The sequence below is a fragment of the Oenanthe melanoleuca genome, chromosome 3 (genome assembly GCF_029582105.1).
Source record: "Oenanthe melanoleuca isolate GR-GAL-2019-014 chromosome 3, OMel1.0, whole genome shotgun sequence".
NCBI lineage: Eukaryota > Metazoa > Chordata > Aves > Passeriformes > Muscicapidae > Oenanthe > Oenanthe melanoleuca.
In genome coordinates this window covers 20,564,718-20,592,568 of record NC_079336.1, presented here as the reverse complement: position 1 = coordinate 20,592,568, position 27,851 = coordinate 20,564,718, and the positions used below count along the sequence as shown (strand labels likewise).

Genomic DNA, 27,851 nt, shown 5'->3' with positions numbered 1-27,851 from the left:
TTCAAGTAAAGATTGAATGTGGACATGGAAGTATAGATTCTCTGAAATAAGTGGTTTGCTATTAATGGTTATAGAACGACTGGAAACACTTTTTTCTATAGAGCAGCCTTTGATGGAAGACTACTGCTTTCCTTCTGATGAAGCCCTGGGTCACAGAGTCTGATATACTATTACAGGCAGTGGTATTGTCTAAACACTTCATAAACTAAGAAAGCCCCATCATAAAGAAAATAAGGTTGTGGGTGTTTTTTTTTCTCATCCATTTTTCCTGATGAACACAAACCTGCAGTCTACAAAAGAGCAAGCCCCCTTCCTTTCAAATATTCAGATTAAGCTGAAGGTAAGTTCCAGAAAAACATCCTTGAACAGCTTTTCTGCTGTCTTAGAGGTAATTTTCCCCACTTGATTCTACAATTTTATCTGTAAGATTTCTTCGTATATATGAGAGGTCAAAACAACTATCCAGTTTTGATTTAAAGACTTTTCCAGGCTCTTTATGCATTCAAGTCCTCATGCTCTTCAGTTTAATTGGTTAGCTTCCTTTTCCTCTAAGTTTGCCCTTTTGTAGGGAAGACCCATAATTAGTCCCACCTTTGCCTATTTCCCCATGTAATTTAAATGAAGTCATTTCTCTAAGGTCATTTTCTGCGATACTTTTTGCGCCTGTGTTCATTAACAAGTATGACTTGAAATAAAGAAGTATTTTAGAGTTTATTCTAAGTCTATTAAGTGAATAAATCCAACCGTCTACCTATTTCCTTTTCTTTGTATGATGTTTTGTCTTCTAATCTATATGTGGGATGTTAAAATCTCAAACACATAAGAGTTAAACAAAAAAGAGTAATTTTAAAAAAGTTCCTGTGTATTCCAATCTGACCTGGAGGAAGATAGGGAACCCAGGATCAAGAAAATTTAAAGAAAATTGGCATCTCTGCTCCAGTAGAACATGTTTTATGATCCTTCTTCAAAACACTTTTGACCACTATGTATGTTTTTTCACACTGACTTTATTTAATTACTGTATTCCTACCATGTAATGCTTCTTCTAGTCATGTATTTCCATCTGCACTTTCATTTTTCTTCATACCAATACGCATTGAAGAATCCATATTTTACTTAAGATTTCCACTCTATCTTTTTCCTTCTTTTTTTGTCTTTGATTTTGTACCTTGCATTACTAGATTTGGTTTGTGTATTTTTTTTAAATCTTTTTAAATAAATTGTGCCCAAATTTCTTGAGAATTTTATTTAATCTCTAAGTGAAGTTATGCCCCTCAATCAATAGAATAATCAGTTTTCTTTTTCTTTCCTGAGAGAGATTCTGGTCTTATTTTCTGTTTGTTCAACCCAAAGGTATCTTTCTATGTGCTTTTATCTCTCTACATATATTTTTAATTACCGTCCTTCTTCCTCTCCATAAAATAAAATTTTAGGACTGCATCAGTTCTGTATAAACTACCTCTTCTTGTTTCTAGTTTAAATCTCTTCTGGACCACTAATTAGTTCCCCAAGAAATCAAATGCTTACTGTTCTCTCTTAAAATCTTCTAAAAGTGTTTCTTTCTAAACAGTCTCTTACAGTCTGTTATCTTCATTAAATTATGGGGGGATATTCACTGTTCTGTGCACAAGAAGGCTTGCCATGAAGAGCCCTGAATACTCAGTTATATATATCAGCAGATTATTTCAGCACTGCTTCCTTCTTTCTTTAGATTTATAAAATCTCTTCTTCCATCAGTTTTATCTTATGACAGTTTTCTCTTTTTCTACTATGATTTGAAGGACTTATTTTTCTTTCTTTTTCTGAAGTTGTCATGAAATTTCAAATATCACTTTCTTTCTCAGAAACTTTTTTCTTAAAATCTTTGTGGAGATGTATTATTTTTGCTCGTAGACTAGATCATCATTTAATATTTGCTGTTCTCTTCAGTGACATTTATATTCTTCATTGTATTCACTATCATTTCAGTCTCATTCACAAATAATTCAAGCCTATAGACAGACATATTCCACACATTCTACACTTGCTAATTTTTAGTGATGAACTGTTGCACTGGTCTTAGTATTCATTCTCATTTTCTCTATGTTCTAAACCATAATGAAGAAAGCCAATGAATTCTTTTAAATCCTTCTCTAGAAGTTTCCTGAAATATAACGTTTCTATAAGTCACTTTTATAAGTTACAGTATAATTGTTTATATACTATATTTTTTGCGGTGCTGATTTTACGGTGTACTCATTTCTGCATATTGGAACGCAAAGTTATTGAAATATTTTTATAATAACTTCTGAAATTTTACCTTTGATCTATTCTTAAAATGGATTTAAAAAAAAAAAAAATATATATATATATGAAATAGATAATGCATCATCCTAAATTTTATGGTGTATTGTTTTCTTAAATGAGCCTTCTCAGAATTTTAAATCAAGTATGTCAATTAGTTTAATTTTAAATTTTGAGTTCACCGAGTTAAATTTAGTTCTTTGGTAAATACAATAATTTCTTATCTGTAGCTATTTACCACAGTGATTATTGCAATCCAAACCTTCTTATATAATGGGAATTAATTGAAATCCTAGAAGAGGGTTACGTTTGAAGAAATTTTGTACTGAATTTGCTTCCTGCTCCCACGGACACAACATTCATGGATCTTGCAGCAAGGACTAAGCCCTTTATTCTTTGTGAGCACACCTTAAATAGGGAGATGGTTTCCCACACATGGATTGGTTACAATCTCAGTCACTCATTTCCTTGACCAATGACACATTTAGAGTTCAATAGATAGTCTGGGATTCTCGCCCACGTGCTTGCCTGCTTACAGCTGGCTGGGTTTCAGATTGCAGCTTTTAGACCAGCTGTAGTATGCAATGCCACATGTAGTATTTTGAGTGATCAAACCAGCAGGATAAATAAGTAAATCAGTTACCTTATTTCCTCTATGGTAATTTTGCCTCATGGTAACAACTTGGTTTGTGAGCAGTGACTTGCTGACATGTACAAGAATTAATATTTGTTAGGGGTATTGCTGGCAGATTATTTGGTCCAACTGCCATATTTTTTTCCATCACCTCTGTCTTACTATGATTGGTGTACAGCTGTGCTTGAATAAACCCCCATAGTAGGTTTTTTTAACAACACTACTTGTAAGGCAGCACTATAAATGTAGTAAAAATTCAAGTACATCACTTAACTGAAGGATCATGGATCCTTTTTAGGTTAGTGGTGCATGACTGTTACAAAGATCTCTTTCATCAGGATGTGTCTTTACACTGGCCAGACAACAGCATAACTCTAAACAAGCATTTAATTATGGATGCTTAGCACTGCTATTGGTCTCTCCACAAAAACAGCATTGATAGTAAAAATGTTTTAAACCAGATGCCCCATATTATCAAATTGTAGCTTTCTGATTTACTCTCTTGCTTTGCAAGCATTTGGCATTTAAATTTTTAAATACCAAAGGAAATTGCAAGGCAATACCTACTTCTTTTTGGTGTAATTAAACCTGAAGTTATATAGAAGTAACTTGAAAACATTACACTAAAATAATTTTGACATTAAAGCAAAACAGACAGCTATTTTAATTATAAAATTAAATGCTGCAAAGTTGGATTCAAGCATTCATTGTTAGAAAAGCTAAGCATGTTAAATGGGAAATTTCTGAATTTTTGCTGTCTTGCTAATGCTAAAATTGTGCTTTTGTAGTCTCAGTACATATTGAACCAGTCTGGTCAGTTAAATAACATAACCACTGAAGTATGGATTATTTATTTATAACAAGATAGGAATGAAATAATTGTGTTCATTTATAACTTATGCTCACATCTTAGTTTGTATGTATGTGTATTACTTCAGAAATATTAGGTTATTCTGTTAACTTTTTAGAAAACACAGAGGTGTGGAATGGATGGAAAATGGATGTGACAATTACTTTGGTTTTGTTAGTAATTTAATCCTTTTTTTGCAGCTGAGTGTGGTGGTCGAATTCATGCTGCTACATCGGGGCGCATTTTATCCCCTGGTTACCCAGCACCATATGACAACAATCTTCATTGCACTTGGATTATTGAAGCAGATCCAGGAAAGACAATAAGGTACATACTTAATTTCAGTATTTATGGTTGACTTCAGTATTTTATAAATTTTTTATTATTCTCATATTTTTCTGTACAAGCTGCTGGTTTTTACTGGTATAGTCAAGGTATCCTTCTAGAAAGTTTTCCTGGGTTGCTTGTCTGTTCAGGAGTAAAGTCTCTGGATATGGAACAAGATAAGCAACATTCAAGGTGCATATGAGTATCACCTCACCCAAAAGTTGTTTTTTTGCACGGGACAGCACCAGATTCCACAAACCCCAGAATATGTTCCAGTGTTTATTAGCAGTATTAAACAGCTTTCATAAGAGTGAATAAGAACTTTAGGAATCTGCATAATAAAACAATGGATCACAGGTAGGAAAAGAATGTTGCATTCTCTCATCCTCTTCCCAAGATAGCTCTGCCAGGACAACAAATCAGTCAATTATCAGTGCCAGGGCAAAGCACAGACCCATTATTTGAATTAGCATGTTCCCAAATTCAGCAAAATGAAGAGTTACTCAGTGAAACCAACTAACTCTGTGACCTGCACAGGAACTTGACACCTAATTACTACCATAGCTATTGCACTTTCATTCAAAACTGATGTTATCTCAAGACCCACATTGGGCCCTGAAAAAGTCTGTACTGGGTTGACATTGTCCCTCCTCAGCAGGATGGGACAGGTAGAAAACAACTTTAGAAAAACCCCTTGTGAGTCAAAATAAACTCCTTTTAATAAAACAAAAGCAAAGGTCCATGCATAGAAGCAGAGGAAAACAAAAGATTTATTCTCTACTTTCTATCAGTAGGTGATGGCCAGCCACCTCTTGGGGAGCAGGCCTTCAGCATGTTTTGCTCTGGAAGACAAGCATAATCTCAGAATATTCTGATTTGAAAGGGACTCACAGGCAATACAATCTAATTAAATGACAAGTTATTCAGTGGGAATTTTTTTTTTTTTAATTGTCATCGTGTTTCCATAAGCCAAATATTGAATTACGCCATCATGGGTTATTGTAATTCATCATTTTAGTTTAAATTTTAAAATTAATGATTTCTAGTTAAGGACTAATTGGATGAAGAAATGTCAACACACAACTATTTGAAGCAAAAAAAAAGAGACATTTTTATATTTACCTATTAGAGTTCTTCAGCATTAAGAATGTAAACATTCAGGAGTTGTTTGAGACAATTCACGTATTTTGCCTTATAAGATAATATTCCTGAACACCTTAAAAATATAATTCCTCACCTGAAGATAAATACAGATTATTGTATTGTAATACAATTTTATATTTTACAAATTTTAGAAAAAAGTCAATCTATGATATTTTTCTCTTTTTTGATGAAATCATAGTTTGTATACCTTAAAATATTTGTCATAAAAATAAGATAATTTATAGACTTATAAATTAAGTCTTGAAGACTTATGCCCTGTAATAGCATTTTCTGTCATTCAGACATTTATAAACTTCATGACTCTTACAAGATCAGCTTGTTCAACAGGAAAAATTAATAACTCTGCTGGACCACCAGATCTTCTTCAGTCCTAAACAGCATCTTAAAACTACAGCTTGGGAATGATTGCTTGGAGTTTCATGTAATTGTGTTTAACGAGTAATGCACAGTACTTTTACTTTTTCTTTGCAGTCTGCATTTTATTGTTTTTGATACTGAGGTTGCTCATGACATCTTGAAGGTATGGGATGGGCCTGTTGAGAGCAGCATACTTCTCAAGGAGTGGAGTGGCTCAGCTCTTCCAGAGGATATTCACAGCACTTTCAACTCATTAACATTACAATTTGACAGTGATTTCTTCATCAGCAAATCAGGTTTCTCCATTCAGTTTTCAAGTACGTAAATATTTTTCTTCTCAAATATAATAATTTCATACCCTATTTATGTACATTATTCCTATACTTACTGACTCTCTCAGCTCTTTTGCAATTCCTCAGTCTTTAGAAGAAAAGAGATTATGTTATTTGTGTTATGTGTTTATGCAAATGGCTACAACTAGGGAGAATTTTTGGATTTACTTTGAATGTTATATTCCTTGTTTTCACCAGCAACCACATACCTAGCGTTATCTAATTAGCATTACTTAACAAGTCAAAATGGGTCTGTACATACAGAACTTTTTTTCTGCACCAATAATTTTAAATATTCCCACCACTATTACCTAAAAATGTATCATTTCATGTTTATAGATTATGTTGGTTAGATTTTTTTTTCTCAAAACATTGGCTGCATGATGCATGGTTTTTATGACCTAAACATTCTTGTATGATTAAGCTAAAGAATACAAGACACCTTACCACATTGAAATACACTTAAAAATTTACTATTAAACTTATCAAAATGATCTTTAGGTATAAAGTGAAAGCTCCTCATTTTATAGAGAAGTTATGATCAATATTGTACAAGTGATCAATATTTTAAAACCGGGTATGTGGAATTTTTATATGTTATTTTGACCTAAAGACTGGGGGTAGCATACAGGAGACTGTATCTTTGATTCAGTCATTGCATCCCTTTATGTCAAGATATAGTGTATGTATTTGTCATCAAGACATAGGAAAATTGTGAATGAATGTGTGTGAGTCATTCAGAAGTAAGGGGTTCTAATCAGATTTCAGTAATTTTTATTTGCATGAAGATGAAAACTTGGGGTTTTTCTAGTCTCTAATGTCTCTAAAGTCTCTAATGCATTTTACATTCACCTATTTACTTCATTTTCCTGTATTTTTCTGAATGCTGTATCTGCCTCCCCAAAACACTCTTTCATCAGTCTAAAAAAAACTAGTTAAAAGCATATAAAATTGAAGACTAAAAGCACAATAAATATTTCTAAAGTTTCTCACCAGTGTGCTATTTAATATGCTGATTTTCTTTTTTTTTCCTTTTTTTTTAAACAAGGTAAGTTTTACATTTGTGAAAATAAAAGTGGTTTTGTGTTTGCTTTGTTATTTTTTTTTGTCAGAATTAGCAAACATTTTTACAGTTGTATTATATGAAAAAACTTTATGCACAGATTTTGAAAGACAGAAATGTTTAAGGAGTTCAGTTTACCAACACATTCCTTAATCTTCAGTGGCACTAAGAGCAAGTAGAAGACTATTTAATGCTTTAAGAGAGAGTAACTGATTATCTTATCCTAGTATAATATCTGATGGATGCAATGAGTGATCATACTGAGAGTTGAAGAGTATGTTTTACTGGAATTAATTTGAATTAGTGATGATGAGTTGAGAGGTCTAGTATAGGGAAAATAATTTCATTCATTCTGCTTGACAAGTGGAATGTGTTACTAATTTTTTTAATTGTAAGAATAAAAAATAAGATTTAAGGAATATGTTGAAGTAAACATTTAGTTATTTAATCTAAAAATTAGTCTTCTTGAGGAAGTGAGCAGACCACTGTGGCCTTGACTTGTAAAGGATTTAAAGTAATTAATCTATAGCTAAGTAGGAATCTTTACATGCTTTAGTATTCGTCATGTGTTCAAACTGTTGGACAGTTTATAGCAAAGCTGCACAGAATATTGACATTTCAGTACTTTAGTGGCTTGTATATCTATATAAAAGATTTCTGAATTGCTGAAACTTTTAAATTTTTTTGGCAATTGCAGAAGGTGTAGACATTTTGTTACAAGTCCTATGGAGGTAATCAGTGAAGTTTTTTGTCTGCGTCATGTGAAGGATTTTCAAGTGTTGCATCCGTTAAAGAGTATTTCATTTAACTCTTAATTATAATTGAAGAAGTAAATTTCAGGTTCAGAATTGCACAGAATTGAAAAACCTTTAGTTATACAGCTTCTGCATTGGATTATGCAGTTGGAATGAACATCTGCATCTGTGAACAGCCCTTTATGGGATCAGATAAAGGATATACATTTCAGAATATCAGGTCAAATGAGCAACTTAAAACATAAAAGTGTTAATTTTCATCTGGAGAATTTGTTTTACTGTGCTGTGAATGTGCTAATTAGTCTCTATACTTTGCACTCTAGAATGTCATAACTGCATCTGACTAAAAAAAGAGGTGCTGTGAAAGGTTAATGTAAGGTAGATCAGAAAATATCACCTATAAATTACTTACTGTTGACTGTAAATGTAATTAGAGGTATTGTAATGAAAAAAAATATAATTGGCTGAATCTTGCAAAATGTTTGAACATTAAAGTGCCCTGTCTTGACCACTCAGCTCCACTCAGCTCAGCATGTAGAATATAAAGACATGAACTGACAAGAGTGATTATGTTAATTGTAATCACTCTAGTGCTCTTCATTAAAACCTAATTACCATTTAGTTGTGTATAAAAGGACAAAAAATGAAGTCCAGTGTACAAAACTGACCTTTGCTCTAGGGGTTAAATACATTTAAGCTATGTATTACAAGTCAGGAATGTCCACCAATTCTTTCTGGCAAAAGGGTATAGGCAGATTTGGTATTTGGCTTCTTTATTGCAAAGAAAGTTACTGGCAGCAAAAGCTTTTTTCTTAAGTTAACCATTAAAAGGTGCTATCTAACCTAGCTTAATTCTGTCCTGAATATCTAAGGTAAGGAGGATAAATTTCCATCTGAAGTTGCCTTTTTCTTCTTATCAGCTAGAGGTCTAGATATACTAGCAGTAATTTTCAAACTTTCGTATATTTAAGGCAGATGAAAGGAATCCTATCTGTCTTTTAACAGGTGTCTAGTTTCCTTTGAGATGCCATAAAGTGTCCTGACTAGTCTCCATCTGCTACTGCAGAAGGTCACACAACCATAAGTCCTCTCTCCTATCTTCCAGTCCTGTGCTGATACCTTGGATATGATAAAGGCATCTGAAATGAGACAAGTCACCTATGTTGAAGCAGACCAATCTTACCCTGGATGTTTAATCTCCATCAGCTCTAGACTTCTGAAAGCATTTGGATCTCATTCTAATGGTTCTATTGCTTTTATTGACCTGAAGTTTATTTTATTGAGAGTTTTTATTTCTAACAGTATGATATTTACCTAAAACAATAGAAGTGACAGATGATAGAACAGCACTGGCAGTTTCTAATCATATCAGCTGGTTGGTTGTTCCTAATGGCGCTGGACTTAATATGACAAATCTGTTTAAGCAATGATTTCTGCTTTTATCTAGCTTTGCAATTATGTGTGATCATTTGTTTGTCTGCAGCAACTTTTACAGTAACTGTGTCACCTATCTTGAATTGAGTAGTGTTGTCTTGAAAATTGTTCCTTTGCTGTTGAAATATCTTTTGATCGCTCGCCTAATGGCCAAAGTTGCCACATTTAAGTAGTGTAAGACAGAATCTTCATTGCTAGAATTCATCATGCAGTTGTTTCAGATTGATTCACAATTGAATTTTTGGGGAAAAGGGGCTAGCACAAAAATATATTTTTAAAGAAATTTGTAATGAATAGTGCATAAACACATATTTGCCTTACTAATTAAATAAATTTTGAGTTCAATAAAAATTAAATACATTAAGACATCCCATGTTAAAACAAAAATGAAAAGACATAAGGCACAAGAATTCAACACTTTTCAAGTCTGTAACCTAATAATTTCACAGTTCAGTGTCTTTTGCTGTCTGATAAATGTTGCATTTCATGCTCACAATAACATGGTGATGAAAACATGGTCATGAAACTGTCATTGCACTTCCATCCACATCTAATCAATGGCCTGGGAAAGGCATCCTCAGCCCCATAGATGATAGCAATTCTTCATTTGGTTCCTGTGGAGCTAAGCAAAAATGAATCTTGTCAGTTACTTTGGTGGTTATCTCTAAACTTACGAGCTTTTGTACTCCAGACTATTAAAGAGTCTCCATCAACATTTGGGTTTCTTTTTTCTTTACATTCTTGAACAATACATGACATTTAAATACGTTGTTGATGCTAATTTGCACAGTACTTAGTCAGCACGTATATGTGTTATGTGATTTAGTTTTTGGAGAACAAACATTTTTTGACGTTTCACAATGCTAATCTGAAATCACTGTAAATCCATGTTACGTCTCAGCTTTGATATGCAAAATTCCTTTTCAAGCTTATTTTTATGCAAACATAATGCACAAAACAGGGGAATTTGTACAATTTAAAATATTGTTTTTATAACCACGTGGACTAGAAATAAAATGGTGTCTAGCACAATACTACAACAAATGGCTTACATGATTGTTACCACAGATAGTGAAAATTATAGAGATGAAGGAGATGTTTTTATTTCATTGAAGTACAAGAGAATACAAACTAAAAAGTTATATAAGAAAAATAAAAAAGAGTAAAAGATAAATTAGCTAAAAATCTAACATTTTGCTTGCAAGTCTACAGATATGCAAGTACATAGTGTTGTATTCTCAAAAGCAGTCTTCATTGATTTTCAATTCAATTTTAAATCAACTTTGAAATATAATTTGAGGACCAAGTACAAAATAAAATCTAAAATGGGTTTGTCACAGATTCCTAAATTAGAATCAGTGAGGCTTAACACAGTGGCTGTCTACTTACAGAGATCTTAAAATTCCTTGGATATCTGTGGTTTTCCCAGCTGCCTGTTCTTCTGGAACCTGCCTCTGACTTTCGACTTTAATGCACACAGAAGCTTGTTCTGCTCTGAGCAGATGAGACAGTAAGAAATGGGAAATCTGTACAGAGAATCTCTATAACCCACTGAGTATCATCTAAGCTTAAGGCAACATGCACATATGCAAGAGCTGAGAAGCAGCAATTACTTATTTTCCAGCTTAGTGGCATTCACATCTCCTCTCCTGGCTATACCATTTTAAGAATCTAATTTTTCTCAGGCATTTTTTAAAAGTCTAACTATGTAATTCAGTTTGAATTTGCATCCTTGAGCCTACAAAGTACTCATTGATTTCCTTGCTTTACAGTGTGTATGTTTTAGTTGTTAAGTGTTATAAAAAAAGAAAGTGACAGAAATAAGGTGCTTTTTAATTTCTGGATTACTTATAAATGCATATGACCTCTATACCCTTCAGATATTTGCTAAATGCCAAATGAGGAAATATTAGATTTGTAATTTTCATGCAGTTACAGAATCTCTTGGGATTCTTGAGAAGTAAAACAACTTGGAAAGGAGGCAAGTTGAAAAGTTGACAGTCTGTCTAAATGTTCACTTTACTAGATGACATGTCAGTGCTTAAATGCTTGGTATTCTAATTAAGATCAAGTGTATTTGCACAATAAAAAGGTTGTTATTTTCAAACACATAAAATAACTTCTGAGGCTGCAAGACCAGAAGTGGAAAGAAAATTTTGGTGTTTAATAAATATCTATGATAATTTTTTAAGTTTAGAAATTTTTATATGAGAAATAGAGATTAACAGTGAAATTAATATTAGAAGGCATCAGTCCTTTCTAATTGATGGATACTTGACACAGTTAAAATGGGAAAAGTATTGTTTGCTGAGATATTTTATAGAGTAACTTTAAAAAAGAAAATTAATCTATTCAGAGATATGTTTAAAAAAAGACAGCAATTAATGACAGAGATAGGTTTGTGCTCATTTATTTGGAAGAATTGCAAGTCTTTAACCGATATATACCAGAGCAATCACTTGCTCAGAGCTATTGTTGTCTGTCAAATCAGGAAAAACTTCTCTGAGGACACGACCATGCTTTCATTCCCTTGTGGGCAAACACACTTTTGGTAAACTGCACTACTACGGGGTGTCATGTAAGTTGTCAGAGTGGTGCCTGGGGAATCCTTACACAGTACTCATTAGTAGTGACAGCTATTACTTTAATTCCTGGTGGAAAAAAAGTCCACCACGGGTAAAAACCAACCATAACTTCTACTTCATCTGCATACAGGAATGATCCAAAATATGAGATCTATTGTTTTGAAATAGAAACAAGAACAAAAAGCTATGAATAATAAAATGTCAAAATTTCTGTGGTTTAAAGTATGTTAATTGTAATAATCCACAAATTCTCCCATAAAGATATTTTGCAATTTATGTGATTTATCTGTGTCCACCCATTTGCTAGAACATGCATAAAAACAACTTAAAAGTCTGAAATTGTCATTTCTTATTTTACTCTTTTTTTTTTCCCCCATCTTTTCTCTCTTCTGAAAATTTAGAACAAAGGGAAAAAACAAAACCATTTTCCAGTTGTATAACCTGTCAGTTGTTTCAAGTTTGCAAATGTTTAGCTACTCTTGCTGTTTCTTATAGTGGTGTACTCTTTTGGTGTGGACAGAAGGAATAGATGGACCTGTTAATTCAGAAAATGAATTATTGTGGTCAGGAAGGTTGCGTACTCGTGGTAGCCACCAGTACCATTAATGACAACTGTGATATAACTGGATTTATGACTTCTTATGCTGGTTTTTGTTTACATTTGTAGTCAATTCTTTGAAAAAGAAGTTTGGGTAAGGACTGGTAGGAAAGAGCTCAATTCAGTAGGGACATTAGTCTTCAGAGATGGACCTCCTTTTCTTTGTAAGACTGCAAAGTTTATTGCAACTCAGGATGTGTGAATACCTGAAGCCAGTAGAAGAAAACCTGAAACCTGAAGAGACCTGGCAACTTCCAGAAATCCATTGTAGATGTAGATTTGTGTATCCACTTTCTGGGTGATTATTTGCTTTAAGTCATACCATACTGATTGCTCTGCTTACTTTAACATTGCTTTTTAAAAAATTTATTCTTTTAGAAAGCAAAACCCGTACCCAGCTACTGAAGACTGATAATAAATGAGAAATTTTGCTAAGATTCAGTTTAAATGATCTCTAAGAAATTTGTTTCTTGCCCCTGAAATGAACATTTCAGGGCTGCCTAAACTGCTGTTTCATTTGGCCAGATGAGGAAAGAGCATTTGCATGCTGGAGGGTAGTGGGACTATAAAACAATATTATTTATGACATGATACTTACCCTATTGTGCAAAAGGTATCAAATCTGTTTTGATAACAAGAATATTAAAGTGAGAAAAGGAGTTACTAGTTCTTTTAATGTGCTAACTGGACAAAATTAGTCCATATTTTATACTAAAGATATAGGCAGGAAGTTGACATAATCATGATGAATCTGTGGGCAGATTTTTATAAAATTAAAGAAACAAAATGCCTTCCTGCATTACATGAAGAGTAAATAATATAATCTCTGGGTGGAATGCTAATGTGAACGTGCTATGCATTTAATTATGCAGGTTAAGTATCTATACCTTACATCTTTTATTTCATCATTCCCTTGCAGCGTCCATTGCATCAACTTGTAATGATCCTGGGACACCCCAGAATGGCACTAGATATGGAGACAGCAGGGAACCTGGAGACACCACCACCTTCCAGTGTGACCCGGGCTATCAGCTGCAAGGGCAGGCTAAAATTACGTGTGTGCAACTGAATAACCGATTCTTTTGGCAGCCTGATCCCCCTACATGCATAGGTATTGAGATGTTAGTCTCTATTTAGGACTAATACAGATCGGATTTCATGTTCAAGAGCTGGGCATATGGTGCTCATGCTGGAGTGATGATCTCTGCAGAGCTTAGTTATTTTGTCCTTACAGACAATGTCAGTCTCTTGTCTTGATTAACAGTATTTTTGGGTGTGATTTTCTTACTTTCTTCTTAAAACTTCATAAAAAATTTTAAAATTACAAAGTCTAACAGAAATAAGTGAATAGAAGTTGTGATTTAGATTTAAAAAAAACATGTTGAAATGATTTCATTAGAATATTGTTCATATAATACTTTAGTTACATAAACTGTGACCCATTATTTATTCTGAAAATATTTTTTCTATATATTTATTTATTTATTTCTGAGTTATCTTACGGATTAAATTCCCATCCTGTGAAATACCTTGGAAGATGGATACTTACTGGGAAAAATAGATTCAGAGAAGGGAATCCAAGCCACACTGCTGTTGAAAGAAATTAGATGTATTTCCATAGCACCAGGAGAGGGTGGATCCATAGTGCTGAGGTTCTTGTCAGTAGACAATAATTACAGGCTTAGAAGTTTTGCTGAATTGTATTTTAAAGATCGTTATTATAGGTTTTCTAGGAGTAATCAACATCTGCAAATTTATCTGCTAGGCATAGTAGTTTTTAGAATCCTTGTTATTTTCTTGCCTACTGATTTATAGTTAAATGAAGACTTACTTTAGCAATCCTAAACCCCAGATACAATATCACTGGAATAAACATAATGCTTTTTCTTTCTACAAGGCATTTTGGAGAGGCACTTTCCCAAATAACATATCCTTAAAGAACTGCAGTCCCTCTGTTTTCTTGGAAGTCAAAAAACTGTAATTGATTCAAGATAATGGAGGATAGTATTTCTGACTCCATATCATATAACAGAATTGGAGAAGCAAATAATCTGCATACTGTCTTCTGGATAATTTATGTGTAGTGTACAAAGCAGCATGAAAATGCCTGCTAAACATTGGGATCATTCACAAAGTAAATATCTAAAGAAAAAATATAAATTATATATATATATATATATATATATAGTATCTAAGTCTAGAATATTCATATTTTTACTTTAGATACCAATTATAATCACTCCATATTTCTTTATAGTCTTGTATAAAACCCCAACAGAACAAACCTAAAAGAAAGAAGGAAATAAGACAGAAAGGAGAGAATCCCTTTGGGCAAATATATATATATATATATATATATATACATAGTTACTGTTATTCTTCCATATGCTCAAGGTGACTTTGAAGGGAAAAGCATATTAAAGTAATATTTAGTGTAGATATGACAATAGTAAAAACCTTATGAGTTCTGTAAAGCCATTATTTGTCATTTTAAAATTTTCATAAAGTCTACTTTAGTATGCTTATAAATGCGATGGCCTGACATCTCTTTAAAATGTTTAATGTAGATTCCAAATTTTTAGTACCAACTGGTTTGCACTATAAGTGTTTCACTTGGTTAAGTTGATTTGTTTACATAGATTTAGACTGTCTTGATTACTTTACTTTTTTTTAGACTTACTTTTGTTAGACTTTGTAGATGTGATTATAATCTATGAGAGTAGGACTCCTTATCTGGTTAAAAGTTCAATTCACGGTAGCTAAATGAATGTATTTGGTTTTTGATTTGGGTAATATCTTTACTAAGTGAATAAAACTGGTTTCTGCAACATCTGTGGTCAATAGAAATTTCAGCCTGAGTTGTATTATTGAGCTTTCCCAGTTCTTAAAGTACTTCCAGTCCATAAGAAATTTTCAGCGTGATAAAGACAGGATTAAGTAATACCAAAAATATACAGGACTTCCTTTTTAACTTTGTATTTTTATTCATTTAGAAAGATTTCTTCCTCTACTGCTCTTGAATATGCACAGAGGTCACTTTTTAAGAGGAAATTAGAAATTTTTTTACTAACAGAAAAGTTCTCTGTTACAAAAAAATATTATTAATTTTGGTAAATGTAGGAGTCATTTTACTCCTACTTAACAGCTAATATGTGCTTGTGAATTTAACAAGTGACCATATTCCTGTTTCTTTTTACATGGTGACAGCTGCATGTGGAGGAAACCTGACAGGCCCGGCAGGAGTTATTTTATCGCCTAACTATCCACAGCCTTATCCTCCTGGGAAAGAATGTGACTGGAGAATAAAAGTAAACCCTGACTTTGTCATTGCCTTGATATTCAAAAGGTACCATTTCTCAACAGATTCCTCTGCTTTAAAGGAATTTAAATGTCAAATCTAAAAATGGCAATATTTATAATTTATTAAAACTTCTAATTAAATTTTCTGGCTACACCCAGGAGCATATATCCAATGTGTGCTATATCATTGATTCCAAATAATGTGAAATAAAAATATATAGCTATATGATACATTTATATCCAATATATTCCTGAGGAACAAAACTTTCTGTGACATATCAAATAAAAATCCTTGAAAGACCATATCAATTTGTAGAAATGCTTGATTTATGCTATTGTAACCAAGAGTTGGGACTTAAAGTGTAGTGGAAATTTTATGTGTAATCAGTTCTTTCAGGAAAAAAAAAAAATTAAAAAAAAAATACTTTTAGAAATGCAGCCTAAATATACTTTGCTTAAAGTGCTTAAATCAGAAAAAAATATTGTTCTACTTAGCCAAGAGATAAAAGAGACTGGGATAATGTTGTATCATAATTTTAATTATTTCCTTTATGTTCCACAATCAGCCTATATGTGTTGCATAGATTTTTTATGAGTTGAAGTTCAGGGATATAGTCATACTCATGCATTCTGTTTGTAATTTCTAATTGAATCAGTCCTATATAATAATCTTACTTGCTATATCTATGGATGCAAATGCAATTTTTTCATCTTTTGAGAAATTTTAAGTGTGATTTTAAAGCTGAGAATTACTGTTGACTTCACTGGAATATTGATCAGTTGTGATCCTTTTAGGGCGAGATGGTGGCATGTTAAGAATTTTGCTGTATAATATTTGTATCATTTCTGTGGGGGGGGGGAAAAAAGCAGCATAAAACAAAACAAAAAAAACAACAACAACCAAACACTAAATGAAAAAAAAAATCCAATTTCTTTAATTATGATCTGCACTTTATTTTCTAAAATGCTATTGATAGACACAAAATTGAGGAATGAAATCCTAAAGTACTTGAAATTACATAATCAAAAATAAAGTAATTCTGTTATTCTGATATTTGATCAAATAATATTAATAGATAAGAATAGTTCTCCACTCATTACACCCTTGAAGATGTCATATGATAGGTGTAGCAAGCGGCATTACCTGTGGATTACCTAAATAATCAACTCAAATGCTCCATTTCCAATAAGATGAAAGAAACTTACAGTGACTTAATATTCAGATTTCTTTATGAGTATTATTGTAGGAAGTACAATATGAGCAATATAATGAAATTTTCTGTTTATGCTATATTTCCAATAAATTTTTTAAACGGTTGCAGTCCAGTAATACACACACTTTTCAGTAACTGAGTTTAGACAGGCCTGGAATTCCCTGGTGCTTCTTTCTCATCCTTGCAAATTACAGTAACATTGGCCACCTTCCAGAGAGCAGGGACTTCCCCAAACTCCCAAGACCTTTGGCAGGTGATGGAGAGCAGAAGAAATAATGGTTTTTTGACATCTGCAAAACCTAGTTTCTTAACATACCATTTTCTGCTCATTTTGCCTAAACTTTGTTATTCATGGGCAGTATTCTACAGCTAGGCCTGTGCTGTTCTCAAGGATCTGGCTTTGAGAAGGCAGCAGTGTCTGCACAGGATGTGAATCTGGACTGAGAATAGGGAGATGCATTATGTTTTGTCAAATGTGTGTTTTCTACAGAAAGATTGAAAACCATTGCTCTGTACAATTTGATTTTCCTTGGATTTGGTCTTTAGGTTTTTATTCCTTTTATCACATCTAAAATTCTCAACTAAAAATTATCTGTTTTAATAAATATTTTAAAGTATTTTTCTGGCTTCTCTTAGGTCTTGTAAATAGGGCATCAAATATTATTCATTATATGAAGCTATTTCCATTTGGCATTATGATTTTTTTTTCTGCTGATTACTTAACTATAGGTGTTATTCCATTTGTTTTACATAATTTGGAAAAGTTTTCATCTAACAGATATGCTATCTAATCATATCTAATAAATATAATAGAAACAAAAATTCTGACCATCACACTTGGGAAAAAGTCAAATATTTATTTATTTTATTCCACAAGGATAAATATAAAAAAAATCCGTTTGACTGAGTCCTTGCCTGGTCTTTTAAATGCATTTTTATTTAATATAGTTTTAATTTTCTTAACTTTTCTTCAGTGTTACTCTGTATTTCTCATAGAATTGATCAAGATTTATCTTTATGTTGTCTCAGAACTCATCTGAAATTCCTCTGAAATCCATTCATGTTATTTTCATAATTACTTTGTAAAACATATAAATGTCATCAAATATATCATTACATAGATTTTTTTAGTGAGAATTAATCTTAATTCACATTATTTTATCATGTCTCATATGTGGGTAAGAACAAAGAAAAGTTGCAAGATAATGGTCTATCCATATGAAACAATCTCATTTCTAAAATGATAAACTTGTTTGTAGTGGGTGGATTTGGTATCATACAGTTTAGCCAACTAAAAGCTGGGCTTTTAATTCAAGCAATTTTTCTGGGTCATTCCTCTGGTCTCTCTGGCGAGAGGAATTTCAGCCTTTTTGAGTCATGATTTCATGATCTTGAGAAAGGTATTTAAGATATTCATAATGGCTTTTGAAAAGGTGAATATGTTTATATCAATGATAAAAAGAACTCTACAGTGAATTTTTACCGTGCATTATATTTAAAAAGACATTTGTTTCTGGTCAAGAAAATGTGTTAGGCAGAAAATTGGTAACTACAATCACAGTAATGATTAACTCATTTTTAAAAACCCTGAAGACTTAATTATTTTATCCCCTTATTTTCAGTTTCAATATGGAACCCAGTTATGATTTTCTACATATTTATGAAGGAGAAGATTCCAACAGTCCTCTAATTGGCAGTTTTCAAGGCTCGCAGGCTCCTGAAAGAATAGAGAGCAGTGGTAACAGCCTGTTTCTGGCTTTTCGCAGTGATGCTTCTGTTGGAATGTCAGGATTTGCCATTGACTATAAAGGTACTTTCGCATTGTAATCTAAATAAAAGGAAAAAAAATGTTACTTAGTAGTTATTTAGACTCTGTATGTACTCGTAACTGAACTGCCAAATACCTTTACACATCAATATATGCTTTATAAACTATTTTCTTTATGTGAAGGAACACAGAAATCCTATTTCATGAAATCTCTTTCATATCACTTAGGCATATTTTCATCTTCCAGAAAAAAAAATAGGTAGAAGATGCACATCAAAAGTAACATTTGGAAAAAAATTAGACAATAGTGAAATTGTCTTGCCCAAGAAGACCACCTGACTGCTTCTTCTTTCTTGTCAATACAATTATTTTGCATCTACAAATGCATTTTTGAATTTATACTACTGGATAGTATTTGTTAGTTTTGCTTCCTTTTTTTTCTCGAGCGGCTGCCACTTACTAGATAGAGACTGGATTATGCTGACTGTTTATTAAAGCCAGAAAATCATTGAAGATGCTGGTTTCTTTTCCAGTCACAGATGTTGTCTGTGGTTTGATTGTAATCTTTGCTGAGTTTTATCAAGCTTTTTTTCAGCAGAAGTGCTGACTCAGCTTCTTATTCTCAATAATTGAAGCAAGCCACATTAATGTACATGTTAAAAATGAAGGACAAAAATATCTAAGAAATACAGAAAAAATACACCTATAAAAGAGGAAGTAGTGAAAAAGAACGATAAAATCATTTTTATATTTAGTCTTCATCTGACATCTAGCATCATGCATTATTCTCATGTGTGCAAGGTTCTTATTCCCAAAGTAATTGTCCTGTTGCCATAAATGAAATCTTAGACTGTCTAAACAAAATATATTTTAAAAAATATTAAATAAGTAAGGGAAAGCAAATTGTTCCAGAAAGTCTGCAAGGCCTGCAAGCAAAGAAAATGAGATGTTGAGCAGAAGGAGATAAAGAGATAAAGATGGTGATTGAAAATGTGCATACACGTTTTCACTGTGTGTCTATTTTTTGTTCTCGCATAGTGTGATATAAGTTCCTCTAACTGAAAGTTAAATGAAATTATAATGAGATAAAAGATACAAGAACAAAATACTGTATTTAAAAAAGTTATTGTACTCAATGGACAATATGTTTTTGCCTAATAACTGACTAATTTTCTCATGTATATTATTCAGTGCTTTATATAAAATGTATACAATTATAGAACACTGAGTTGGAGGAGGCTTAAAGATCATCTAGTTTCAACCCTGCTGTGCTGTGGTAGGGACACCTTCCTCTAGACTGGGTTGCTCAAAGCCCCCTCCAGCCTGACCTTGAACACTTCCAGGGAGGGGACATCCAAAACTTATCTGGGCAATCTGTTCCAGTGCCTCATCACCTTCATGGTAAAGGATTACTTCCTTGTAGCTAATGTAAACCTACCCTCTTTCAGTTTGAAGCCACTCTCCCTTGTCCTATTGCTACATGCTTTTGCTGTTGATTACCTCAGCCTTTTCCATTTCCTGGGAAACCAGGTCTCCCTTTTCTTTCTGGAGACACCCCACATTTTCCCTAGTCTTCCTTTTGTCACCTATATACATATAGAAGGGGTGAATCCTAGAAATGGTAATTTTTCTTCTAAATACTAAATGCTAAACTTTATTGGAGTAATTCAGCTTCAGCTTTATTTTAATTTCCTCTTCCAGATAATGAATCTTAAGCAAACATCCATGATCCATCATTCAACAAGAATAATATATTAATAAGTTGCTGAATAATTTAAGTAGACTGAAAAAACACACAAATAATAGTTTGGTTTTGGCTTTTTTTTTTTTTTTTTTAATTGAAAGTGTATATAGATTTACTATAATTAATTTTAACAGAAAAGCCACGGGAAGCTTGTTTTGATCCTGGAAACATCATGAATGGCTCAAGAATTGGGACAGACTTTAAGCTCGGTTCAACTATAACTTACCAGTGTGATTCTGGATATAAGATTATTGAACCTTCAACTATAACATGTGTAATTGGTGCAGATGGAAAGCCAGCTTGGAACAGAGCATTGCCATCTTGCAATGGTATGTACTGTTCTCTTACCATTTTCTTTGTTCACCCATTGAATTCAATTTCTCAGTCCTTGAGGCTATTTACACTATTTCTACACATACATCTTGAGTAAAAAAAAAATGAGGTTAAACAAAAGAATTGGGTATTGGACTATAGCTTAGTCGAGAATGTATTAATCAATACATGTTCATCTAATGAATGCAATGTAATATGTAAGATTATTTAGACACCCAGTATTATTTAGAATAGCTATCACAACCATCTCAATACTGCATTAATTGTCACCTTGGAATAAGACATAGTTACTGAGGCAGAAAATTTAAATAGCATCTCAGAACTTGGGCTAACTAATTTTTCCTCTATTCTTTGTTTTGGTGTTGTGTGTGTGTATATATATATATGGAGCAATTTTAACAAATCAAAAAGAAGTTGAGTATATTAGTTTATAAAGTCCAAAAAGTACTAAATTATTTATGCTGAAAAATAGTATCCTGCAAAATTTTAGATTTTTAATTATAGAAAAATGCGATTAAGAAGGAAACATTTCTATAATTCCATAACTTCAGAGCTTGTTTTAAATTAAGTGTGATAGACTTTCATTGCAATGAAATGTTCATGACTTGAGAATTTCATGTGCTAGTCAGACTTTGTGGAATAGTTTCTGATATCCTCAAAACAAGAAGAGAAGGGAATCATGAAGACTTTGAATTCATGCCATGAACTAATTTCTTTTGATATTTGAGTTTCACCGCAGCCTATAATCCTATTCTGCCTACTGATACATCAAACTTATCATCATCTATCATTACATTGGATTTTTGAATAAGTCATATAAGGCGCTAAGAGAAGATGTGGATTTGTAGGATTAATTGCTGCCTTTTTGTATAAGGAAGTCAAACTTGTGCAGTTATTTCAAGCAAGATTTTAAAGACCTTAAAAGATTTTAAAATACCAGGGAGCAGAAAGAACAGGTCTGCTCAACAAGGCCTAAGAGCCAAGGTTGTCCAAAGCACAGGCTCACTCACAGCACATGAGCCAGGTCTGCAGAGCCAGGAGCTGCTAGCAGGGTACTTGCATAGCCCCACACCAATGACCTTGTTGTCCACCTGGGCCACAGGTTCTCCTCTTGGTTTCCAGGAAGTTATTAGGTTGTACTCTGCTGCATGCAAGATGCCCAGAGCAGGGTAATGTTGATTTACTTTATTCCTTGTAGTGAAGGGATATTTTCTTTGCTTAAAAGCAAAATTAATGTGACTATGCTATTTTTAAATAATATTATTTATCCATTTATTTATTTAGAGAATAATTTCAATATTGATAAGTTCTTAAAAAAATATTTTATTTTTATATTTAAATGATTGTTTTTTATGAAATAATTTCTCAAAATAAAAAGAGCACTGAATTGCATGAAACTAATTTAATACAAGACTTATATTTTAATGAGGATTTTGGTAGGAAGCCAGGCTTTTCCAAAATGTGAAGAGTGACAGCAATCCTTTTTTTCAGTGTATAAAAATCTATTTACTCAATATCTAACACAAGGAGTTATTTGAACTTAAAAGAGACATTCTATTTATCCCTAACTATGCCCCATTTACAGCCTATACACGGAGGGATGTGCTGTGCTTACACTGTTCATTGTTTTTCTCGTGATACACAAAGAACTACTACTCACACATCTCTTGACTTGTCTTGGGGTTTTGAGTTTCACTATTCTTAAATATGTCTTCTAACTTCTGTAGCTGTAAAACACTTCTCTTAGCTTTCTGTTTTGGTTTGGTTTTTTTGCATACATATGAAAGCAAAGATATTTTTCTATGTATAATCTATGTGCTTTTTATAACCGTCTAGGAAGATATGAAAATAAAGCAATTTAAGAATACTTTCACAAAGCAGAATTTTTGGCATTCTGTGTAGGGTAGTGTCAGCATATCTATGTATTCCTCTGTGGTACTTTAAATGTAGTACCATATATTTTCCTGACCTGTTTTTAATACGGATAGATGTAGATAGATATTCAAATGAAAACACAATCTTTCAATTAAATAACTTATATTTCCAGTCCTACATGAATACTTATAGTCATGTAAAACTTGCATGTATTCCAATTTTCAAGAAACCATAATAAATTATACCCTGAGAAAGAACCACTAGGTATTTCAGTACAGGTAAACCAAACAAAAGCAAAACCAGCAAAGTGTCATTTTGTGATCTTTAGAATTTTATTTTCTTTTCCCAGACTTCACTTATTTAGACAGCTCTAATAAATATAACATGTTTCTTTGTGTTTGTTTCTAGCACCTTGTGGAGGGCAGTATACTGGATCAGATGGAGTGGTTTTATCACCAAATTATCCTCATAATTACACTGCTGGACAGACTTGCCTTTATTCAATAACTGTCCCTAAAGAATTTGGTAATAATTTCTTCTATTGATTAATCAATCATTATCATTTTACTGTTCAAATGTGTAGTAATGTGTGTAGTAATGACCTTTATGTGTAGTAATGACCTTAGGTTTACATTGTATTGCAAATTATTTATAAAAACTAATTATATTCCTGACATGGAAAATGATTCAAGGATGTTAACTTTTACATCTCCCTAGAGTATCAACTTCAGATAAGACATGTATGTTTGCTGTCTAAGCATATCATGAATACCTTCATTGTTTACATTATTTATCATGATAGGATGGTCATTCATTCAAGCTTCCTACAAAGTAAAACAAGCTCCTGTCAGAAAACAAGCTCTTATATTCCTCTTACATTTTAACTCTTTGCTTTTCATGTTTTGACAAGGGCAAGATAAGCGGAATCACATTTGTTCAAGATGTACAGTAGAGGGAAAGGAAACAATTCTACATGAAAATACCAGAAATGTTTGTGAAAAATCACAAAACTGATTATTTCAATTTGTTGAAATACTTGCACAGAATCTCTAAAGCTCAAGCAATTGTGTGTAAGGTGTATTTTTCTGCAAAGCAGTTTTTTTCTAAGTCCAGACAAATAGCAGTAAGACTCATTATACTGCTTATTTACAAAAAAGCTTAATTCACAGCAAATTAATGCATTTGGTACTTTCTGTGTACAATGAATCCTGTAAGGACAACTGTAAACAAAATATAGATGGCCAGAATAGCAAAATAATAATTTATTGTCTTGGTTTATGTTTTTATTGCTATAGGATATTTGAATTCTGTGAACTATTAGATATTTACTAGTGAAATATAATATTAAATTATTTATTGATACACTTTAAATTATGTACTGCTGAAGTGCAAATTAAGTGTGGCAATATGTCAAAGCTGGTAACACGCTGATATTTTTTAATATTTGATCAGTTTTTATATCCTTCTGATAGAACAAGTATTAATGCAAATTAAAAAATGTGACAAAGCAGTAAGTTTAAAAATATCTTGTTCAGACTAGAGTCAGATAAGAAACTAATACTTTGTGATAATAGATGGTCCTTAATAGTTGCTATATTTGACAACTAATTTATGTAATTTTGGTATAAACCTTTCTTTTTAAATAATCCATTTTCTTATTCTCACAGGTACCTAAACAATAAGACTTGTTTGACTGGAGGTCACAGTTTTGGTGAAAGCATTATTTGATAAATTTTGTTTTAATTAAAAATATGGAAATAATGAAAAAATATTCTTGCACATAAATTTTATACAGCTTTTTTATCATGTTAGATAATTATGCAAGTTGTAAAATTTCATGCAGAAATTCATTAATAAATAAGACAAAAAGCAATACATCCTTAAATTTCATTTTGAAGACTAAATTCTTCTTTTATCTCATCTCTTTTTGTTTTTTTTTTTTTTCCTCTATCCTTTTCTCCCTTTTTTTGCCTTTTTTCTTTTTTTTTTTCTTTTTTTTTGTTTTTTTTTTCAATTAAATGTAGTTGTGTTTGGACAATTTGCCTATTTTCAGACAGCTTTGAATGATGTGGCAGAATTATTTGATGGAGAAAATTCTCAGGCTAGACTTCTTAGTTCTCTCTCTGGATCCCACTCAGGTAATTACTAAAGAAAAGAAGTATACATTTCTTACACTCAGTATGGGAAAAAATAATCAGGAGAATGTTATGAATTTACTTTGGAAATAAAGTTGTTGGAACAGGATGCAAAGAGAAATGAAATATGCATCTAAATCTTTGAATCAAGACATGATTCTGGAACATATGGTTAGGCAAGAACTTATCACTGGGGTGAGTGTAGAAATAGTTGAATGAATTTATCAGATCTCTATGTAAGAGGGCAGATTGGATTTTATAATTGTCTTCTCTGCTCCTAAACCTTTTGAAATACACATCTACATATTCTGAATGGCTAATTTAAACACAAATTACTTGTATTTACAAAATGCAATTATCTGTATGCAAACATGCACTTAGAATAAAAGCAGGCCAGCTGTTGCATTCAGGTAACTATAGCAAAATGTTGACCTTGTGAAATCATAATTAAGTTTATATGGATTTCAACATGGTCAAATTTCCCATGTATGCATATACAATAAATGTGTTCATCTTCAGTGATATGTAAGTATATTTTTTGTATTTCTGCAGCTATGAATGCATTTTATCAAACACTTCTAGTATTTAGCCGAGTTTATATAGGAGTTTAATATTTTTGCAGTACAGGGCTGTTCATGGCTTCTTGCTTTTTACTTTGAATACTTGGAGAAATATTTCATAGGAAAAGAACATAACATATCTATTTGATTTATAGTAAATATATTATTAAAATAAAAACTCAGGTCTTCATTTTCATCTGGTGAATCCAGAGGATTGTGTCATAATAAGAGATCATAAAAAATTCTAAGATTCATTTAATTACTGTCGAGAGTTCAGCAAAACAAAACAAAATTATATTTTTAAATTTAAGGTACAGCTCATCCCATCACCAAATTTCACTGCATCAAACTGTCATATAGAAGTTGACATTAATGTCTGTTTTCACAGCAGATGTTTAAAAACACTTTAAGGGTATTTAAACTTCTGATTTTTATTTATTACTTGTGACATATCTGATTTACATTGATTCAGGATAGGATTCTCCTACATGGAATCACTAGTTGCAATAATATAAAATTAATCAAAATGTTATATATGATATTTTAAATCATCATTCCTTTCTGTAGAATTACATAAAATATGGGTTTATACAGTCTAGGGAGAATAAAAAAAGTGTTCATATGTAGCAAAATTGTTGTAGACATATTGCAGTTTTGTCTATAGTGTTCCATTATTAAACTTTTATCATGACTCCCGACAGATATGTCAGGAAAAGAGATAAAGTATATTAAATATTTTTATTAATCCACAAATCAGAAATAAAATTTGCCATGCCATAAGAAAGTTAATAATATAATATAGTTCATGTGTGACCATATATTTTATTGAAACCAGTATGTAAAACAAGTCATGGGTTTGCTCTCTCTCAGTTTTAGTCTTGATATGGTAAACAATCCATGAAGATTCCTGTGGCATTCTTCAAATACTTTTATTTGTTTAATGTGTTTGGCAAGGTAAAGTAAGACTTTCAGTCACAGAAAAGAAGTAACTACAAAGTCTTCTAATAATTTTGGCCCCAAGCAGCTGTAGGGTTCTCTAGTCAAGTAGTTTATTGGAGCTGTAGTTCCAGCTGCTGCAGTAAATTCCAGAAGGTTTCTCTTGTTGAATCATGAAGTCTTTTTGTTCTGGCAATGGCAAATTTAATTTTGTGCAATGCTATTTATGTTTTCTTTAACTATAGAGGAAAACATGAAACTGTGTGTTTTAATACCATATTTGATTACTTATCGAAGAGCTATAAGAGTTGTTTCTGTTTTGTGTATTTATTTTTTGTTTCCATTTGTAGGAGAGACATTGCCTTTGGCTACATCTAATCAAATTCTTCTGCGATTCAGTGCTAAAAGTGGGGCATCAGCTAGAGGATTTCACTTTGTTTACCAAGGTAAACATGTCTACTTTTGGTGGAAGACGCTGGTGCCAGTTTCATGAATTGTATTCTTTTTAATTCTGCATAACTTAATGCATTGCTTTAAATGTGAATGTCCTCTTAACCTTTTTTACAGAGATCAGGGACTTCTCCTGATGGTAGACTGCCTTCATAACAGCTGTTGTCTGTGTTTATCCTGTTTGGCCCCACAGACTTGAACATGTCCAGTTTTTCTCAGTAGCTGGCAATCAGGTGCTCCCTTACAGCTGAGTGAGCTCGAGGGGTTTAGGAGTGTGCTTAATTGTATTAGTCTTTCTCAGTATTCCCAGTTGATTTTTCAAGAGTTTTTGTTCAGGCTGCTAAGAATTCTATCTTCTTCAAGAGCTCAGAGAGAAAATTGCTGCAGCAGAGACTATCAGGCCATTTCAGTATTGAAAGGTGGGTGGGAGGCTTGATGGTCTATTGTTGACCCAGCTGAATTGAGGGGATATTATGTGCATGTCTGCACACTGCAGCTGAAATGCAAGAACGACACGGCATGGCCAAGTCTGTTAACATTCTGCTGGGCAGCTGAGTACACTTAGCTGGTCCATGAGTCTTGAATGCATTCTGGTGACACCTGGAGCATTGCTTACAGATTCATTGCCTGTACGGGCAACGACGCAGTGCAAAAGGGACTGACTACTGGGCACCTCACTAGACATGTTGCATACGTACCCAGTAAGCTTAATGAGACAGTCCATGCACATCCTTACTAAAGTGAGGTGTAAAAGTAGTTTGGGAGAGTTTTTAAATGCCATTAAGATTCCTAGATTACTTTTTTTTTTTTTTAATTCCTTTTTCTTTAAAGATTGGAGCATGGTTCTAGTTTGACTCAACAAATAAATCGGAAGAACTGCCTCACCTCAAGAATCTTTTCACAGCTGTAAGAAGCTTGTTAGGACTGATTTTTAAGCCTCCTGACGCCTATGTTTAAAGATATCACCATGACTGCACATTCTACTTTGTATATATCTCGAGATATTGTTACCTGCCCTTATTACACATCAAAAGCATCTTACACACACTTGCATTAAAATTTACCATCCAAAATTAAGCATAGAAGAGGGAGAGTATAAACTTCTGGAATTAGAAAAGAGCTTTCAGCATTTGAGTTCTTATCCGTTTGCATAT

General features: G+C 32.6%; 1 protein-coding gene across 1 annotated transcript in view; it reads left to right on the top strand.

Moving 5' to 3' along the window:
* CSMD1 (CUB and Sushi multiple domains 1) overlaps nucleotides 1–27,851 on the top strand; it is a 1,037,656-nt gene that overhangs the window by 852,007 nt on the left and 157,798 nt on the right. The window contains exons 25-33 of the mRNA XM_056488498.1: nucleotides 3,968–4,094; nucleotides 5,730–5,932; nucleotides 13,302–13,493; nucleotides 15,590–15,728; nucleotides 18,519–18,706; nucleotides 20,543–20,737; nucleotides 23,025–23,141; nucleotides 24,641–24,754; nucleotides 26,598–26,693. Of these exons, the coding sequence (XP_056344473.1) occupies nucleotides 3,968–4,094; nucleotides 5,730–5,932; nucleotides 13,302–13,493; nucleotides 15,590–15,728; nucleotides 18,519–18,706; nucleotides 20,543–20,737; nucleotides 23,025–23,141; nucleotides 24,641–24,754; nucleotides 26,598–26,693 (1,371 nt within the window). The remainder of the gene's footprint in view (nucleotides 1–3,967; nucleotides 4,095–5,729; nucleotides 5,933–13,301; nucleotides 13,494–15,589; nucleotides 15,729–18,518; nucleotides 18,707–20,542; nucleotides 20,738–23,024; nucleotides 23,142–24,640; nucleotides 24,755–26,597; nucleotides 26,694–27,851) is intronic.